The sequence below is a fragment of the Candoia aspera genome, chromosome 3, assembly GCF_035149785.1.
Source record: "Candoia aspera isolate rCanAsp1 chromosome 3, rCanAsp1.hap2, whole genome shotgun sequence".
Lineage (NCBI taxonomy): Eukaryota > Metazoa > Chordata > Lepidosauria > Squamata > Boidae > Candoia > Candoia aspera.
Genome location: NC_086155.1, coordinates 166,893,370 through 166,914,494, shown reverse-complemented (window position 1 = coordinate 166,914,494; position 21,125 = coordinate 166,893,370). Strand labels below are relative to the sequence as shown.

General features: G+C 40.6%; 1 protein-coding gene across 2 annotated transcripts in view; it reads left to right on the top strand.

The window, feature by feature from the left end:
• Positions 1–603: 603 nt before the first annotated feature.
• The window catches only part of NOL4 (nucleolar protein 4), a 137,572-nt gene continuing 117,050 nt past the window's right edge, over positions 604–21,125 (top strand). For both annotated transcript variants that reach the window (XM_063299240.1, XM_063299241.1), the window contains exon 1: positions 604–2,442. In XM_063299240.1, coding sequence (XP_063155310.1) covers positions 2,164–2,442 — 279 coding nt within the window. In that variant the 5' untranslated portion in view covers positions 604–2,163. The remainder of the gene's footprint in view (positions 2,443–21,125) is intronic.

The window sequence follows — 21,125 nt, the reverse complement described above, 5'->3', positions numbered from 1 at the left end:
CCATGGAAACGCTCCCCGCACACGCCCCTCCCCCTTCCCCCCACCTGGCTGTGGCGGAGAGGATGAGCCTCCTCCTCCTCTTCCTTCTCCCCCCTCCCCTGCGCCACCTTGCCGTCTGTGGCTCAGACCAGCCTCGCCTTCGCGGCGCTCTCTAACCTGCAGCCGCCTGCCTGCAGCATGCGCATTGCCCAGCATCCCTAAATGGGACAATTCTGTCCGTCACGTTGCCGCTCAGCCGTCTCCACAGAAACTTTTGTCCCACTGACCAATCAGAGGAGAGCGGGCGACGAGTGGGGAGGGGGCCAAGAGAGCGAGAGGGGGGTTTAGCAAGGAGCTTTGCTCGCGCTCAGCTTGCGTTGCCGGCTGTCAGTCCCGGTTCTTGCGCCGCGAGACCTACCAGTAGAGCCACTGAACGAAGAGCGGCTGGCGGGGAGGCAGGCGGGGGAGGAGGCAGGCGGGAGGGGAGAGAGGGAGAGCGAAGGGGAGGAGGAGGCTGGGGAGGCGGGCGGGTACTGACCGTTTTGCAAGTGCCTTCCTGGGACAAGACAGAGGCGCGGCGCGCGCAAGGTGCCAGGCCAGCCATTTATCTCAGGGTGCTGCTGCCTTTCGGATGGAGGAAGAGGCGCCGGGGGAGAAGGAGACGGGACAGGAAAAGCCATTATGAGACTTCCTCTTACCCCCACGAGCCCGAGGAGAGTCTGAAAGGGAGAGCTGGGCTGAGTAGCGGCCCGAGAGAGGAGCTAGAACTGGACGGGTCCGAAAGCCATGAGAGAGAAGGCGCAGATAGAGAGACAGAGTGGGAGTGTGTCTAGGCTCGCGCGGCAGAGAGGAGGAGGAGGAGGATGGGAACTCCCTTTCCCGGGGCGCGAATAGGTGTTGAATGGAGCAGCGGCCGCCTGCCTTCGCCTGCTTGGAGGGTCGCGGGGCGGCACTAGCCGTTTGGCTCCGAGGAGGAGGAGGAGGGAAGTCTCGGTGGCCTGCCCCAAAGACGTCTGGAATCTCAAGCTGGAACTGAAGCGGCGGCAAAGGAAGGGACAATAATAGGGCCACTTGGCGGAGGGGAGGCAGCAGGGGCGATGGTTCTGCTTAAGCATCCGGACGCCAAACTTCCTCGAACGCCTGGAAGCTGAGGGAGACCCCAGGATAGCCCAGACTGGGCGAGTCCTCCGTAGACGAGCACCGTCGTTGCAAGCGCAGCCCGACCGACAGCCGCCACTCACTGGCCAACGTCCTTCTCGGATTGAACTCGGCCTCCTTCAGTCTCATACCAAATTTGATATTTTCAGATTAGGAGAGGAAACAAAAACAGTTTAGTGAGGTAAAAAACCCCCAAGCAAGATTAAAGTGGCCTGCGGTGTCGAGGTTTTTCTCCCCAATGCGCCCTGTATTTCGTCAGCTGGAAATAACTTTTTATCCCACCAAGAGCTTCACACTCAAAATACGGAGGTTTAGGATGGAATAAAAGGGGGCAGAAAGGCCAGGTTGCCCTTCAGCGCTTTCCTCCATCCTGCACAAACAGCCTGCTTCTGGGAGAAACGGAGTCCTCCAGGACAGACGCAGGAAGACAGCCGAGGGTTGGCTGACTGGGGGTGGAGGGTGGGCTTTACTCTCTCCCCCCACCCCCAACCTGCACCATCCGGGCTGAAGCTGATGCCCAGGAGAGAAGAATCCGACTCCATGATATTATTATTATTATTGTTGTTGTTGTTATTATTATTATTTCGCCTTCCTTTTGGCTTCGACCTACTCAGGGGCCATGTCTTCAGTGCCATAGAGGCACAATCCTCTGGGGAAGAGGCGCTGCTGGAGAGGCTGGGATAGTCCTGCCTGGCACAACATCGAAGGGACGCTCGCGTACCGGAGGCGGGGAAGAGAAGGCAACCCTGCCAGATCAGATCTGCTTGCCTGGTTTGTATGAGAAGGGGGACAGCAAGTTGGGGGATGATCGGACCCCGGGGCGAGCCACTATAGAACTGTTCGCAAGCCCCCGGAAAGCAGCTCCCTCTACGGTGACTGGGTGATTGCCGGGGACCTCCTCTCTCTCACTGGATCCTGGCGGCGGAATCTTCGTTTTCCATGAACCCGGGGTGAACAGGTGCTCCGGCGGTGTGGGAAATCCGTCCCCGGGTCCGCTTGGGCTGCGCGTGTCTCTCAGGGCGGATTATGGAGAGCGGCGACCGGGACATGTTTCGCCAGTTTCAGGACTGGTGCCTCAGGACTTACGGGGACTCGGGCAAAACCAAGACGGTGACCCGTAAAAAATACGAACGGATTGTCCAGCTCCTGAACGGCTCCGAGACGAGCTCCACGGATAATGCCAAATTTAAATTCTGGGTCAAATCCAAAGGCTTCCAGCTCGGCAGTCCGGACGAGGTCAGTGGTGGTGGTGGTGCTGCTGGTGGCGGAGGGATGCAAGTGCTGTACGTGCCGGTCAAGACCACGGTTAGTAGAGAAATTGTCTGCCTTGTTATTTAGCCACATCAGGGAGGAAAAGTAGGGAACCGCCGCCGCCGCCACATAGCTGCCACCTCCACCCCCGAGTTGGCTCAGGCTGTTCTCTCTCCTCCCTCCTCCTTTTTGAAATCGCTTCCTCCCCCACCCCCCCGCCCATGTTGCGTTTGCCTGGCACCTTCTCCACTGCTCAGGGCTTTGTGATCCTTCCTTGCTTTTACGTTGCAAGTGCACAAAACACACCCCTCTACGAAGTCTCTCTGGTTCCTTTCTTTCCCTTCTTCTTGGGGGGGGGGAGGAGCGGAAAGAGGAAAAGGAAAATCTTATTTCGTCCCCTCAACTAAAAGGGACGTGAGTGTGTGTGTGTTGCTGAGTCCTGTAGCTATGCGCTACCCATAAGACTATTTCCGATCGGCAGGGCACAGTCGATCCTTACTGGCACCACACCAACTGGTTGGTGATTTGGGGTTTCCCTTGAACATCAGCTCTCCCCTTTCATTGTTAGCTCTTATCCCCTGAGCGGTAGGGACGTGCCTGGCTGGTTGCCTGTAGAAGCGGAGGGCAGGGTGATCAACAAAAGAGCCACAGGCTCGCACACGACCGAATGGGGGAATTGGTCTGTCGCGCGCTCACTCGCTCTCAGTCGATCCAGCCCAGAAGTGTTGGGAGCCTTGCAGAGATGGAGGCGTGCAATCTCAGGGCGGACTCAGGGCCAGGATGCCGGGCTGTGGCGGTGACAGGAGACAGCATTTCCTATTTCAGAAGATGGAAACTGTTGGTTACAAGTAGGTTTGCTCTCTCCTTTCGGTATTTCTTGCTTTTTGAGCCTCTCTGCTGGCCCATTTCACCACGCACAGTAAACCCACTTTTATACTTGATATTAGGATTCGGGGTTTGTTCAGAGCAATCAAGCTGGGAAAGGATTTGTTTTTGTTTTTTTCCTGATTGACAAGGGAAAAGGTTTTGATACGAAGCATTAAGATGTAGTGGAAGTATGCAGGGGAAAATGCCAGAATCCTATGCCTAATTGACTCTGCAGTAACATATCAATACTTTTATATGCATATCTGTCTGTCTGTCTGTCTATCTATCTATCTGATTTACAAAAGAATAAGTATATTAAATGACTTAAAATGAGAAATTAGACTACAAAATAGGTCACTTAAGGCACTGTTCATTGTTTAGTTTGTCTGAGGGTTAAAGTTATTTACTGTCATGTGATATGAAAGTTTTGTGGATTTGGGACAATTCACCAAAAATTATTTTCTGTAATCCTATTTGATTATACCCGGTTTTGTAATAGTTATATTCACTATAAACATCTGAAAAGCTTTTATTATCATAAAATTAAAGTATGGAAAATAGTAAAATACATAGTTTCCTATTTTTTTTTTAAATAAAGGTTTGTGGATGGCACCTTGTGCGCCTCTCAAAATAACTCAAAATGAAGCATAAAACTCATTTTGAGAAAAGAAGCAACTCAGTGAGAAGGAAAAGAAGAAATCTATTTTTGATTCCTTTTTTACAATATAACAAAATTTAGCAAAATAAGTAGTATTTTGGGCTTTATGTGTATTAACTATTCTGTTTCAACTGTGCTGCTTTACAAGTTTGAATAACTCAATTCTTTTGGATTCTGTTTCCGATTACCTAGCTAGAATTTCTCTTGATATTACTTGTTTGCTTGAATTAGCAAAGCAACAACTATAAGATACATTTTTACATAGTCTTTTAAATGTCTGTAGTGTGATCCTATCCATGTTTATTCAAAGATCAATGGAGCTTTCTCCCAGGTCAGCATATATACTGGATAGATTCCACAGTCTTGGAAATGATCAGCACAATATACATTGATAACATTTTCATAAAACTTCTCATAATATTTGGTATTACTGTACATTCAGTGACCACAGTGCAATGCAGAAACTTGCATGTCATGTAGGACAGAACTCTGAATTATCTCCAGATTGCATTACTTTCTACTATGGCACATCATCCCTTCACCAGATAAAATCTTCAATTTTGAAAACTGGATTCAGGATCTGTCTACATTTACATGCCTCTACTTTATGTAAATCAATGGAATACTCAAGCTGGAGAAGTTCAGTTTTACCCAGTACCAAGAATGCTTTTTACTAACTTAGGCTAGTATTTGTGGTTCTACCTGCAGAGGATGCAGAAGTGGCATCTGAATTAGACTACTGTAATCAGCTGCAAGTAGGACTTACTTTGATGATTGTCCAGAAATTTCAGCATCTGAAAAATGCAGCTGCTTGAGATTTGATGCAGTAGTCAGAATATGTTACTTCTGTACTGTAGCAGATATACTAGCTATCAGAACATTTCTGGGCCCCAATTTAAAGTGCTGATTCTCACCTTTGAGCCTTAAATGGTTGGAACCCAGATCCTCCAAAATGTGCTTTTACAAGTGGTAACTTGCTTATATTGCAAAGTCAGGAAAAGAGGTTCTTGCTCTGCTTTGTAGTCTGTAGATTAACAGAGGAGAGACAATCTTTTTCATGTTGTTTCCATACTTATGGATCCACCTGCCAGCTTTTAAGAAAAATCCTATTGATCTATTTTTCCAAGCCATATGTCAAACAAGCTTTATCTTTGATCTGGTGTCTAATTGTATTGCTCTTAATTTGTGCCTCATTTCAGTTTGTTTGGTTTTATTTATATTTTATTAGGAGGACTTTGACCTGAAAAGGTGGCTTACAATTTAAAGATAAAGTTTAATGGATTTCAAATATTTTACTTAAAATATTGCTAAGACTAAATATAACTTTATATTGATGTCTTTTACTAAATCAATGTCTGTAACATGGTCTACAGTTATTTACAGAAATACTACTGAACCCCTCCCTTGAAACCATCTCTCTAGGCACAAGATGTGGTCAAGGACAATTTCATACTTTGGTCCTGCTTCAGACCAAGGTAGAAGAAAAAATTAAAATAGTTTCTTTTAGATTTAAATAAAATACAGTAACATCCTATGGAAACACAGGACATATTTTGGCCCCACTTGAAAAAAAAGCAGGATAGCCTTGGCCATATTGCTGTTTATTGCTGGTTGACTTCAGAGAGAAGTTTAAGTTTTTCATAAAATATGTATAAAGCCATTCAACTTTATACACTAGCACCATGGACAGATGTTTTAGCCTGCTTAGCAATTTACCACCTCATTCATTTCAGCAATCTACAGTAGCATAGAAGAGTTTAATCATTTGTATGTGCACTATTTGTTAAATTTTAATTGTATTATTAACTGCTTCTACTAATATTTATGATGCACAGAGAGTAACTTCCAGCCCAGTAACTTTTTTTCACAACTTCAAAAGCCATTATATGTACCAAAAAATCATTTAAATATAAAATTAATCAGTCATAATTCTTATTATTTAGGCATTTTCAGAGATTTTAAATTCCAAAATCATTGGTTCGACAAAACTTCAAAAAAATCAATTTTTTCCAGAATTGTTTTCTCCTTGAAGCTTTAAGGTGTGTTGCTGTGGTTTGCTATCAACCAGAATGATTTGCTCCTGTAGGTTCTATAATCCACTGCTGCTGGCAATTAGACATCATTACTGCTGCATTAAAGGCGAGAGAAGGGAAGAGGACAGGCTGGGGCTAATTAACTACTTGATTCTAATGAAAGAAAAAGACACTGATAGCAGGTGGGAGTTTGCACCAGATAGACTAGAGAAGCAGCTATGACTTCATTGAAGCAAGAATAAGTTGCTGTTTTACATAAGCAGGATTTTAATCTTATTAATGGCATGGGCAGTGAATAAAACTAAGCTTGCTCGAAGTTGTCTTCTTATTTGGTTGTTGTATGCCTAATGAAAATCTGAGGATCACAGGACCACATTCAGTTTTATTACCATGCACAGGAGGGGAGTATTTAGTGTGTTGATTTCAGGATTAATTCATTTTAGTATCTTAGTCTTCTCAGAGCAATAGGAGCTAATCTGTCTTCTAGTCTTCACATCCCTCTGTGGTATAGGAAATGTACTCTTGGTCACCAGGCAACAACATCCTGCAATACAGCCATTTTAGGTCTACAGTGGGCCAACACACAGTGGAGTATTTATATGTACAGCTTAGTGAACAATATGCCTCTGCTACTCTTCCCTCTGTTACTGTTTTTATTAGCAACTCCCTTTTGTTAAGATCAAGCTGCACTTTATTGAAAGGATACAGTGAAAGGATACCTAACAAGAGATTTTACATAAAACTGTTAGGCGAGAAAAAAATGCCAAAGGAAAGACAGTAATTAGTATGAAGATACTACTTAGTTAAGCCAATGATTCTCGACTTAGTGCCTGAAATTGTAGTTTTTTTGACATTATGGAATATACAACTATTTTTTTTTGTCTGAAAATAAAATTGCAAAGATTAAAAAATCAATAATATATTGAAATAATTTCTACCAAATTGAAAAGAAATGTTTGTTTAAATAAATAAGGCTACAAATAACTACTATATTGTATTTCATACACATAGCGATGTCAAGTTTAGTAGCTGCTGGATAGTAATAATTATGGAGTAGATTCCTGTACTGATTCCTGTATTGAATCTCTCTCTCTCTCTCTCTGTATAATTACATTCAGAATGAAGGTAAATTGAACAAAATCTTCACCATATTTACACCGACACCTTTCTTACTCAGGTATACAAGTCATTGACATCTTTGTTTTAAAATATATTCTCAGGTTTTAATTTTAAGTTTGAAATATGATTTGGCCAACTTTTTTCCAGAACTGTATTTGGAATACAAATATTTTAATAAGTGCTTTTTTGTATATGAGTTGTAGCTGGGGTATGACTCCTGAGTAAAAGACATAGATGCGAACTGAGCACATCTGAAGACCATTCTCTTGTCTCTCTCATTAGGGAGAAAGTGTAATGCATATGCTTGGATTTATACCATTGGTTCAGTAATGAACTTTGCTGCAGGGTTGATGGATGGATTCAGATCAGTATTTTGGTTTTCAGCACAAAGATTTGGAAATGCAGCTTTGTGTTACCCTTTACAAAGGAAAAAAGTTGTATTACTTGTACAGTATATGATTAATATCATGCTCTTGATTTGCTGTATCATAATACAAATGCTTAAGACAGAGTATTTGGAGCTGTGCCACTACAGTTAGGCATGTTTTTATGCTGAAGTTTCAGTGATACTCTGATGCTACTGCAGACACACAGACAACCCCAAGCACAAATTATTAGAAGTGGACTGCAAGTCATGTTCATTTTTATTTAAGAATTTATGACAGTGTGAAAGTATGTATCATTAAACCCTTCTCTTTAACTTACACTGGTAAGTTTAAAGAGCTTAAATGAAATGTATATTGGAGAAACTGAAACCTACAAGATAATTAACAAGCCACTTTGTTGTATGATGTTCATGTTGTAAAAAGCAGAGCAATATAACTAGGCAAATGTTATTGAAGATTTGTAACTATGTATCTTGGGGTTCAGGTGTTTATTCTACAGTAGTTCAAGGAGCGAACACAACAGTTATATCCACTAGACTCTTAAACACTTGCAATTTCAGGTAGGCCATGTAGATACTATATTTTATTCTACATTTTCCTTGTACAGTAATTCAGTAATAAAACTCATGCTTTGCATCCAAAATGTTCTGGTTCAGTCTCTGATATTTTGAGATAGCTCTAGGAAATAGTTGTCATGAGTAAGGATGGTGAGCAGGGGGTTCCCATCCAGACTGTTAAGCGCATGCGTAGCACTGAGGAATTGGTCAGCCATTCAAAGAGACACAGATCGGGACCGCCTTAACCTTTGGGGTTTATATGTCTGGGTTTTTCCCACGCTTCTTCAGTTTGTTAGGATTCCTGTTATGTACTAGCAATAAACATTAGAGACCAGTTCCTTGTCTCAGCGTGTTTCCTGGCTGTTAGGACAATAGTCCTGTGTTTTGTCTGAAACCTGGAAAACTGGTGACAGTCAGTATACGTGATACTAAAATAGGTGAATATTCTGACTTAATGAAAAGGCCGTTTCCTAATAATTATCATTATTGGGTTCTGATTATTTTTAGTCATTAATGTAGACTAGAAAAATCATAACTCTGGAAAGGGTAGGAATTCCATAAAACTGACAGTTCAGACAGTTGTGTATTAAATGAAAACTCCTTTGTGAGCTGAACACTTTGATATAAAACTATGTGTTCTTCCTCTGATTCTGCAGAACAATCATAATATAGCTACTTTGGTTATGTGTTGTACCCAGTCTTCCCTTCCTTTTTTAAAGTATTTAGAACTCTTCTAGACACTGATATGGCTATTACATTGGTATTTTTGATGTAGCTCAGCTAGATTTCCAGGAATAAAAACAGGACATTATTTGATTAAATTATTGGTAATAAAATTATCCTTGGGCATATTTTTAAAAGTATGGAAGTCTTCAGGGTTCATATTTCCAATGAATGCTTGATAAGAAGGATAACATTTCATTTTAAAAATTTCCTTTGCAAAAATTTGTTGGGATCAGAAATGGACATAATGCTATCCAAGCAATATGGGGAGATAAAATGCAGTCCAATGAGATTGTAAGGGTTAAGGAACCAAACTGTATAACTCATATTCATAAGTGCCCATTAAGAATAACTGTGGTACATTTGGGAATAAAATCATTGGAGTGAACAGCCAATCTATATCACTTTATCCATTTATGCAAGTGACTGTCATAACATAATGTCAGTGAATTTCACAAATTCTGTGTTGAGTGAAGTACTTCTGTTTGTCTCAAGAATACTATTTTTAATTAATTTCATTGTGAGCTTTCAAATTCTGCAGTTTTGGAAGGTACTTAACGTTCTTGGTTCTCTCAACAGCATTTGTAATATTATTAATCTCTTTAATATCTGATCATCTGCTTTCTAAACTCAGATCCTCAAACTCTTAGCCTTTCTTTATAGAGATGAAAAGTCCATTCCTTCTGCAGATAATCTGACTTGAATTCTCTGCGGCCTCTTCAGCTTTATTATATTTCTTTTGAGATGAGATGGCACAGGACAGCCAAAATCTGAAACAATATAAATATGAATGGTGTTTTTAGTTTGTTTTCTTAATAATTTTGAAGGGCTCTTTTTTGGCCATTGTGAATATTGGGAGTTTTGAGGGCCTGGTCTTTTCATAAAATTGCTTGCATGGGAAACTTCCTCATTTATAAAGATGCACAATCAAAGCTAACCTAGAAGCACACCAGGCCTGTAGAAATCATTTTGGTATTAACTATGTGCTTGGATTTTTAACATCTTGCATAATGTAGTGTTATTTGCAAATATTGATACTTCTATATTCATTCTTTAGTCAGGCAGCTGATATAAGTTAAATGACATCAATTTCAGTTAATACTGACTAAATTCATATTTAGCCCTATGCCATACTGGATTCCCTCAAGTCATAAATCACAATTTATGGACTACAGCAGTTGACTTAACCCTACATGTTAAGCCATAGCCAAATAAACCATATTATAACTTGCCATGTTGTGTGAACATAACATGTTTAGCTCCCTGTCTTTTTTTAAAGATTTTGTTCTGGAAAAGGACCAATTCTTTCCCTCCTGATTGCATTTTAGGAAAAGTTGATGAGAAACTTCGTCAAAAACATTTTGGAAATCCAGTTCAAGTTTCTGTCTATGTGTGCATGTGCATTTCTAATGTGTACTGGATTTATTCCATCTACATGCTTAATGACAAACTTCTTTCAAAAAAACCTTCACCTTGTTCATTAGCCTTAGTATACTCAGAGTACTCTAGAACTTATTTCACTATATGTAAACATTGCCTGTCGATTATTGTCTTCTGCTTTTTTATTTGTAAGGAGTTTTAGTTCTTCAAAATGACTCACTCTCTGATCTACTACTAGATTTTCTTTGGAAACATTTGTGAGATATGTGGCATTTGTCGAATTTGCCTGTTTGTAGGCTGGAGGGCATCCACTAAGACTCTGAAAGAGTTAATGGAGAAGGTTTTATAGTCTTTTGACCTAGTGAAAGACCTGTCAATGCTGGGAGACCTGGAGGAGTGAGGATGGGTGAATACCATTTCTCATATACAGACTTTTTACCTGCACTATTTCACTTCCCTCCATTCCTGCCACTCTCCTCCACTACTCAAGTCATTGTCGTGAATGATGCATGGAAAGTCAGGCTTACATTCGGTTAATCAGAAAATATACTATCTTTCCTTTCAAAAAAAAAATCTTGGACTGGCTTTGTCAATATTGTAAGCTTAGGTTTTGTTTTTTTTTAAGACTTACAAGATCAGGTGAACTCAGGATCTAGTTGTAAATCCAGTTTTTTGTTCGTTCTTTTTACGTATTTTCTTGTGTGATGCTTTTCTTCTTTTGTTTTTGTGTACGGTAAATTGTTTATTTTTATTTTGCATTATTTTATGTTTGTTTGAAAATTGATTAATACAAACTATCTGGTAATTTTTTTTAAAAAAAAGTCAGGCTTGCTTTTCCAAAGTTGGCCATATTTTCTGTTTCCATACTCTGAACATGGCTTGAAAATAAGAGAATGAATATTTTCCATATTATTCCTAGATGATAAAAGCATGGTTCTGATGACATGGGATTGGATAGCTTGCTAAGCCTATATTTCTGGATTTTCTATTCATGCTAGTGATTTATAGCATCATCTAGACATCACTACGGTACATCTATATTAGTGATATATAGTGACAACTATTACTAGATGATGTTATAAATAGCTAGTATGGATAGCCTAGGTTATCTGGAGAATGACTTTTTTTTTTATCATTGGTATGATGAAACATGAAATTCCGTCATTTATAATTAGTCATCTCTATATTTTTGTAAATATATTCATTTAAATTATAGACATACAGTATATCTTTTTTAAATACCAGTAACAAACAATTTGAGGGACGTGGTGGTGCTGCAGGTTAAACCGCTGAGCTGCTGAGCTTCTGATTGGAAGGTCTGTGTGACGGGGTGAGCTCCCATTGCTAGTCCCAGCTCCTGCCAACCTAGCAGTTCGAAAACATGCAAATGTGAGTAGATCAATAGGTACCGCTTCGGCGGGCAGGTAACAGCATTCCGTGTAGTCATGCCGGCCACATGACCATGGAAGTGTCTACGGACAAACGCCGGCTCTTCGGCTTTGAAACGGAGATGAGCACCGCCCCCTGGAGTCGGACACGACTGGACTTAATGTCAAGGGAAACCTTTACCTTTACCTTAACAAACAATTTATTAATAAAATTGATAATAACAATTAGAAATGTATAATTTGAATGGTACAAAATAGGAAAGAGATTTTGATTTGGTCAGAGCCTGATTTCATAACAAACTGGAATACTTTGGGAAAAATATTTGTTTCCGTAGGGCAAAATAGATGGGTAACTTGCTTCAACCTGATTCTGGGCCTTCACAAAGCTCCAGCCCCAATCTATTTTTCTGGAGCTCTCACATGCTGCAGATGGGACAGCTAGAACTATACTAATGCGGGGAGGGAAGCACGATTATATTGCTTATGGAAAATATGCCAACAGGAAGGAAAGAGGAATTTTGAATTTAATGACTGAAATATCTGATTTCTATGAAAGTTGGTATGCTTATAGCAGTGTAGCTTTCCTGCAACTTTTCTTATGCTTTGGTGAAAAACAAAAAAGGAACCAACATTTGAGTATTTCTTATGATAGGCAATACACAATCAGAGCTGATTTTCTGAATGCCATTCCAGAGACTGACTCAGACTGAACTTTCCCTCGAATGACTTAAAGCCGATTTATGGAGTTCTAGATCCAGCCCTCAAAGCTCATCACATGGTCTCTGCACAGATTGTAGTATTTTTTACACTGTAATATTTTTATAAAATTGACTTCATTTTTATAGCTTGTCAATTACAATATTTATATTAAGAGGAAATTCCTAGCTTATTAAAAATCACTGAAAAATGATGTATGATCTCATGTCTTCATAAACACATTTTATGAGCAAAACCTCCAAGAGGTTAGCTTTCTTCTCCATCCTTACTTAGACGTGACTGCACTTGAAAACAATGAATCCCTGGACTATCATCCCATTCATCTCTGTAGAAGCCCGTATCCTTGTCCTCACAATTGCTGCCTACTTGGTCAGCTGACTTTACTTCCATATGCAAATATTCCTTACAGGGCAATTACAGAACATACAGACAGACTGACCACACATATTTTATACTGGAACTACTAGTGTGGCTGTTTGAGTATGCTGTGATCTGAAAAACTGAGTTCAGATGCATCTTGTAACTCCACAGCATTTGTGTCATGCTTTGTATCCTCTGTCCCTACACATCCTAGGCTGTCCATCGGAGTTATGTCTCTTCTCAAGCCAAAGTCTTAAACCTTCTGTCAGTCTGAGGGTCAGCCAGGCTTTATGTGGCATAGCACTTAATCCAAAAGTGGATAAGGGCAAAGCAGGCAGCATGCCACTTCAAAACCATACATTTGTACCCCAATCTAGAAAAACAGACATGAATTGCTAAGTCATGACTAGTCAAGAAACATCATAGATTGCTGATGTAAATATCATTCCTGACTGCTCTAATTTTTTCCCATTCAGGAATAGTTCATTTCCCACATGTGACTTTTTCTTTAGATCCCTTCAGTTCAGAATATTTATAAAATCATAGTGTTGGAAGGGAGCTATTTAGGCCGTTGAGTCCTATCCTTCACTCAGTGTAGGATCCATACTAAAGCATCTCAGACAGATGGTTATTTGTTTGAACACATCCAATAAAGGGGAATCCACCAGCTCAGTTCTTGAACTGTTTTTACTATTAGGATTTTTAAAAAACAAGATTCAATTAAAATCTGCCTTTCCAAAGAGAACAGATCTTAACCTTCCATTTTATGTCCTTTCAGATATTTGAAGAGTACTATCATATCTCTCCACCCCATTATATTTTTTTCAAGGCTAAACATACCCAGTTCCTTCAGTCTTTTAGTCCTCTGATCGTCCTTGTGGCCTTTCTCTGAATCTAATCCAATTTCTTCAGATCCTTTTAAAAGTATGTCTAAGACTGGATGTATTACTTAAGGTAGGGGTCTGACCAAAACAGAACATACTTAAATGATTATTCCCATGATTTCTGTTGATACAGCCGAAAAGTAATTTGTGTGGGGTAGTGTTGGCAGCTGTATCACAATACTATCGTATCAGTTGCAATCAAATACTATTCCTTATTGTAAGGTATTTTGTTCTGACAAATACTAATATCAAGCCAAATATCCCCCATCCTATACTTGTGTTTTGCTAAAGCCAAGATACATTATATTTACCACATTCCCACAATCTATTAAGAAAAAAACTATCAAAAACTGAGATAAATTTACTTTAACAAGATGTGTTGTTGACAAATTCATGCTGTCTTCTGGGACAGAGAGTTTTCAAAATGCTTCAGGTTCGGCCTACGTGCAGTGTGGATATATATCAGCAGGATTCAGAGGGTAAGAAGTCAGAATGCTGGCCAGTGCCTTTCAGCTAACTGTAATTTTTTGATATTCTTCTGAGCCATCTTATCAACCACATTTTGGTAATGCAGGTGGTATGAGAGTTATATTTTAAAAAAGATGCTGGTCATGTCAATAATGAACAGTTATCTGGCTCCAAGGCTGAAAAGCACAAGGGAAAATATCTATTAAGCCATAGAAAGATGGCAATAATCCTATATCTGCCATGGGTAGAAGAAAGGTCTTCACCTCATGTTGATGGAGGGCCATCAAATATTTAAAGTACTTTCCAATAAAAATTCTTATCTTACTGTCTATGGGAAGGCTTGAGGCTCCAGTCTCTTCAGGGCATGGGTTTGAATCCCACCTCTGCCACCCTATGTTGCAGGGTGGGTCAGGACAGGAGCTGTTACACAGAGAGAGAGAGAGAGAGAGAGAGAGAGAGAGAGAACTTAAACAAATGAGGGATTTCATTCTGGACACTGGTATTTATGCTAATAAAGTAGTGCAATCTAATATTAGATACAAGAGAAAATACAAAATCAGTATGTGTTTCTATGTATTTACAGAATAGTGTAAGTAATATAACAAATCAAGTCTTAACCTACTTAATTTTCCTTCTCAAGTCTCTTTTCCTCACTTTCTACTCGTACTTTAGTGTAGTTTCTTCTCCCACTCCCTACCTCAATTACTGATACTGGAATGTCTGTGAGTTTTCTCCTGGCTGTCTTGCTGCCAAAGTCATTCATTTGCTGCCAAAGCCTTCAACTCACAAAGTTTCACTGTCCAGCTTCTGAATTTTAGTACACACAACACAGTCCGTCCTCCTAGTCCTTCCATGCTTTCACAACCTGCTAGGCTGGCAGGCTGTGTTGTTACTCTATTCCATGCTAATGGGGTGACATTCTCTCCAGCAGCACTTCCTGCAGCATCTGAAATATATAAACAAGCCCCTCTCTGCTTTTCCTACCTTTTTTCATATTATATATCTAAGGCATGTATGTGCTACTTTACTGGTGTATGCTAACATTTTCCCCTATGTGCCTTAGGTCTTGGGCTGAGTCACCTGCTTTTCCCCTCAAAAGTCCCTGACCTTGGCACAGACCCAACCACTTTCTTCCAGCCAGGCACTTCACTCTGCCACAAAGCTTTTGTTGATTTCAAGCCAGGGAGCTGGTCAGCTTGGTTGCCTTGTCCTTTATTCCTGCATCAATGGGAGGAGAGTATTGCACATAACTCAAAAAACAGAATAATCTCCTAACTATTGATTAGTTAGCTGATGCCTTGCTCCACTATCTGATGGCTACACTGATGGCCTAGCTAGCCCAACCATGAACCAGTTAGCTTAGAAGTGGGGCAGAATCAACCATATTGTCATGTTCACTGATTCAATGTAGCTTATACATCGTAACGTTTCACATGCCATGGCGCTGACACGCATTTCTGTTTGGGAGGGAGCTGCTGTGAGACCTTGTACCAAGCTCTGTATGTGAAATCAGTACAATGGAATGTGTTTGGGAAGTCCTTCTCTGCTCAAGGACTTTTCCCGCAGACCATCAGAAACTGTTAGGAGCACCTGGGATTGTGAACTTGGGAAGATTCTACGGGGTGGGGGAGGGATTTCATTTGCACTGAGGGTTTTTAGTTTGCATTTGGCTGTCATGTTCCCGTTCCGATGTTTATGGTTCCTCGTAACGTTTCACATGTCATATCTGCAGTTGCGTGCCTGCCTGGCCACGCTGGTAAATTTCCTTTGTGCTGACTTGTGATCTTCTGGAATGTATGTTTGGGTTATCTCTGCTGTTCAAGGTTACTTTCTCAGGCCGATTCTAACGGTTGCTAGCATCTGGGGTGGGTGGTTGCTATGCTAGCCTGAGGGGAGGGTTCGCAACGGGAGCAAGGCTTTTTAAGTTTGTAATTGGCGCGCTTTTGCTCATTCTCAGCTTTCTTCGTACTTTGCATACTATTCATTCAATAAATTAGTTTTTTCTAGTAATTACTGATGAGACTCCTTTTATTGGAATAGGCAATCATTACATAAAGCTGAGAATGAGCAAAAGCGCGCCAATTACAGTTGGTAACTTTAGTGAATCATCCAATGCATGCAAATCTGTTCCTTCTACTCATCCTATCTAACCTCATGTTTGAGACTACTTTTGGCTTATTTTAATACTCAGGTCCTATCACAGCACAGTGACCCTCTACAACTCACCACTAGCAACTATCAGGAATTCCTGCAACTTGGCCTCCTCCTTACATTATTCAGTTGTTGTCAGCCTTATGAGGTAGACTAGACAGGAAACACAGTCAGATGATCTAATTCTACTTTATTGTAAAGTTACATTAACAGAATCTTGCAAGACTGAAAGTACGTATCTCCCCCCCCCCACCAACTTCCCTTTATAGCCCAAGAAACTAGGGAAGGTCTCTTCTGAGCTGTCTCCCCCACCCAAATTCCTGCTGCAGGCTAAGCTGCCTTTTATTTGACTGTTCCCTATCTCTTTGCCCTGTCTCCCAAGGTGTCAACCCTTCCAAGTAAACTAGAGAGGAAACACTACCAGATGAGCCACATTAACAAAATCTTGCAAGTCTGAAAGTGCAAATCTCCCACCATCCCTATTTGCTGCCTAACCAGTTAGGGTGGGTCATTTCTAAGTTTCTTTCTCTACCCATTACTCAGTTGCAGACTCCTCCCTCTTTTATCAAATTGTTCCCTAGTCAGCATCTCGGCCCCCCTTCTTCCGAGGTCATTCTCACATTCCATTACAGTTGTCCTGGGAATGCACTGGTTACAGACTCATTATGCACAAGTTTTTACCAAGCTAGTCCTCAGAGAGCTTACAATCTGATTTGTATGGAGGAGGGGCATGAATATTTAATAGCCTTTGACTATCATTATGGGATATTTGAATATCTAGTAATATCATACAGAGTGGCAGTGAGCCAGTGAGTCTTTCAATAACCTGTGAACCATATTTTCCATAATCTCTTGGACAAGTAATTGATTATTTATTGAGATGATCTATATATTTACTCAGAGGACAGTGCATTCCATGACAACCAGGTTCATTCAGTTCTTCAAGATCTTCATGAAAACAGCTTCTAAATTAAACTGGAAAAATGCACCATTGTCAGTTTATTTTAGATTATTTGGAATACTATATTTCTTATGAAAAACTACAGATGGATCCAACTAAAGCACAATCTGTTATCTTGGTATCCCCCCCAATACTATTAGTACAGCATATCTTAGGCTTTGCTTATTTTAATCTTAAATTTATTACTAAATTTACAACAATGGCTGCACCACCAACTTGGCTTACCAAGAAGGTAGCCCTCATTTAGTGGATTTCTAAAACCCAACAAGCCTTTCTTCAAATCATTTTTTAGCCCATCTTCTGTCATCCATATCCTGTGTACCCTTGTATTGTTCAGGCTGATGCCTTGATTTTGCCTTGGGATCTGTGTGTTTACAATCTCTCTAGAGTTCCCAGACAACCTCCCTCCCTGTGCAGTTTGTTTTTCTACAGCTGCTACCTGTTGAACGAAACTATGCCGTTTTTAACAAGGAGTTTTTGGCCATCAAGAAGGTATTTCAGACCTGGCTCCAATGCCTGGATTGGACTCACCATCCTTAGGAAAGATCACAAGACCCTAGGGCATCTTCTTACAGGCTTACCCAATGTCATATCAGGTGGGCACATTTTCTTGTTTTGACTTCTGAATCTTTTACATTCCAAGCATGCAGAACAAGCAGGCAAATTATTATAAATATGAATTTCATGTCTTAAGACTCTCCTCCAACCTCCATTCTACAACCTGAATGGAGACATCCCCTCCCCAACATCTTTCTCATCTGTGAGAGTTGTGCATTTGAACTGAATGAATCTGCATTCAACAGGAGCAGAGCCCTTTATGCACAGACCTGGACGGATTACTTTAAGGAGACTCCTTGTAGTCATCTTCCCACTTCCTGGAGCACAGAAATTTGTACCACAGTAGCTAACTCTATGTTGCTTCTCTCTGGGGGAAGGGGCTTTGCAACTCCATTTTGAGGTGTTCAAAACTATGCATCTTCTCTGTGACTTTTAGTGATTTCCTGCCAGAAGAGATGTCAAGAATGACTCCTCATCATGCCAGATTGGCTGGCCCATTTGGTGGCTTTAGTATCTTCCCACCCTATACGGGGCCTTGGGATACAGTTTATTGATATATTTATTGACCTTGACTTGTCAAGAGATTCAATGCTATATTGGTGGTAGTTGATCTCTTCTTTTCTTGCTATTGCCATCCTTAATTTATTTTATTTTGCATTATTTATATTTAATTGTTGATAGTATTTTATGTTGTTATTATTTATTTTTCACTATCACTATTACGATTAGCTATTGGTTGTTTTAATGTATTTATATTTATCATTAATGTTTTAACAGTTACAGTTGTTTTTGTTGTTTTGTAAACTGCTATGAACCTAGATTGATTCAGAAATATACGTGTTAAATAACTTTTTTTTTAATCTGTTCAATCATGTCCAATTCTCGGAGACTACCTGGACAAGTCCCGGCAGTTTTCTTTGCAAGGTTTTTCAGAAATGGTTAGCCATTGCCTCCTTCCTAGGGCTGAGAGAAAGTGACTGGCCCAAGATCACGCAGCTGGCTTCATGCCTAAAGCAGGACTAGAACTCAGAGTCACCCAGTTTCCAGCCTGATGCCTTAACCAATACACCAAACCAGCTGTCATATAAATAACTAAATAAATCCAATTTCATCTATTGGATGTTAAGTCCCACCTGTCCCTGACATGTTGGATGAAGCAACTGAGGGGACAAATGCCATCTTGGAGCAATACTTTCAGTATGCCAGCAACATGACTGGCTAGATTTTTTTAACCTGTGGCAGAATTTACTTATAACAACTCAGTCCCTGCTTCTGCTTAGTTGTCACCCTTTGAAGCCATCTGTGGCTACTTTTTTCACCTTTTTCCAAATATTTCTGGCCCTTGCTCATCCTAGAAGGCCCAGTTACTTCAAGCTTCAAAGAGCTCACTGCCTCCTTAAGGGACAACTAGACCATGCCAAGGCCTCCTACAGAGATTCTGCTGTCATTCTCCCCTCATCATTGTTGGAAGTCATCTCTGACATTCTAGAAAGTTTCTCCCCTCCACATGATCACATAAGAAGTGGGTGTTGAGTTTTTTGAAATATTTCCCATGGCAGCAGAAGCCAGTCCTATGTCTTTTTATCTGCAGCTTCCAACCTCAAAGATATACCCAGTTTCTCACTGTTGCTTCATGTAGAGAGGGGAGATATTTGGGGTGGAGTGCATTCTGGACTCTCAGCACAGGTGGAGACAGCTTGAATATTTGATTCATTGGAAGGGCTCCTTAGATACCGAATGCCCCTGAGAAGCAACAGATGATATGCACACACCTTGCCTTCTCCATCTGCAATATCCATAGAAAGCTAAGGTACCTGATTGATTGCACAAAAAGCTTTGGCAGCTGGCAGTAATTCTGACATCAGGGAAGAGGAAAACTTGGTAATGCTAGTGAGATGGAGAATTGTATGACTGAGGAGAGAGATGCAAAGACAGACTTCCACTGCTTGTAAGCACTGCCAGGTTGGAAGAGACTATGCCACTAGAAAGATATTTGAAAGTGTCGAAGTCTCACCAGCTCCAGCTGAAGAACAGCATTCAGATGTGGAGACTGAAATGGGGAAGAGAAGTATCAACTGTTCTTTCACTCTGAGTCTGGTGGAAGAGGTGACTATAACCATGAAGAGACTGTGAAACACCTCCCCTCTGTTTTATTCTGAGTCAGAAGGAAGGAGACGTGATGATCCTTCCATACACATAGAGGACAGAGGATGTCAGCTCTACAGTGCAGACCAGACTAAGGAACCAAAGCCACATAGGTCAGGACTACTTTTATTGTAACAGATATAGGAACAGAATCTTGCAAGTCTGAATGTGTTTCCTGCCCCCTTCACTGTATCTTCAGTCAGAATAGGGAAGGTTTGTCTGAGATGTTTTTTCAAATTAGCTTCTTGGCCTGGGCTCAAGCCCCACTTATCTGACTATTGCCTTGGTAGTGGCTCTTCCTCCTGTCCTTCAAATCCATTCCCTATGCTCTCTACAGGGGAGGATGGCATGGTAATTACATTGGGAGCTAGAGTTTCTCAGAGGAGATATATCAGTTATGCCAACTATCAACAGTCTTTGTTTTTTTTTATCTATCTGTGTCATATTGAGCATCTAGGAAGCTTCTGCTGAGTTCAAGCCAGTAGCCTGATGAATAAATCTCTACTACAACTGCTATTTCCCCACCAATGTCGGATCTAAACTAAAGCCCCATTAGAGAGGTAATTTTCTGCAGCAACTGGGCTTGCAACTATTGTTGTTGACAAACATTTGGCCAAATACAGCTTGCTTCTGGCATAGTAACTGCTATATAGGTTTACTCTGTAGTCTGGCATGAGGCAAATCTTTTGGATACCTAAGCCAATTTTTACTTGTTTGGGTTTGGACTCCTCCCAAACATGGCTATGAAACCTCACCTTTAGTGCTCAACTGGACTAAAACTGTCTGTCTGTCTGTAGAGCTATACAGAAATGATGGAACACAAGTTGTCTATTTAACACTGACAAAGGGTACAGCCAATAATTGCTCTAATTTAAAAAAAAATGTGATTTTTGTTGGTTTGCAAACTTTATAGTCAGCCAGTTCATATATTCTGGTGGTTCATCAAGGTGATGGACAATTCAGCTACTCTTCTGAAGGCAACCTGGCTTCCAGTAATAGGACAATATTAGTTTGTAATGTATAAACTGCTGCTCATTTATCTATTAGCCACTCTCTGAAATAAACATGCTTTTCCTCAATATTGCAGTAGGGCTGACTTCTTTTCTTTTTCTTTTATTCATGCACATTTCTGAATCCTTTCCCTACCCACATCTTTCTTCCCAAGAAGCCAAACATGAAAATATGACTTAAAATAGATAGTAAGTTGATGCTCAATGAGAAAATGGGGTAGAAGTAAAACATTATAGCCACAGATAGGAATTTCATGCTGCTGGCAATATAATCAGAACAGAAAAAGAAATTATTGATTGCCATGGTTCAATTTCTCTATATTATTTTCTTTGTAACCTTTGTTCTTTCCACACTGACTCACTTCCTTCTAT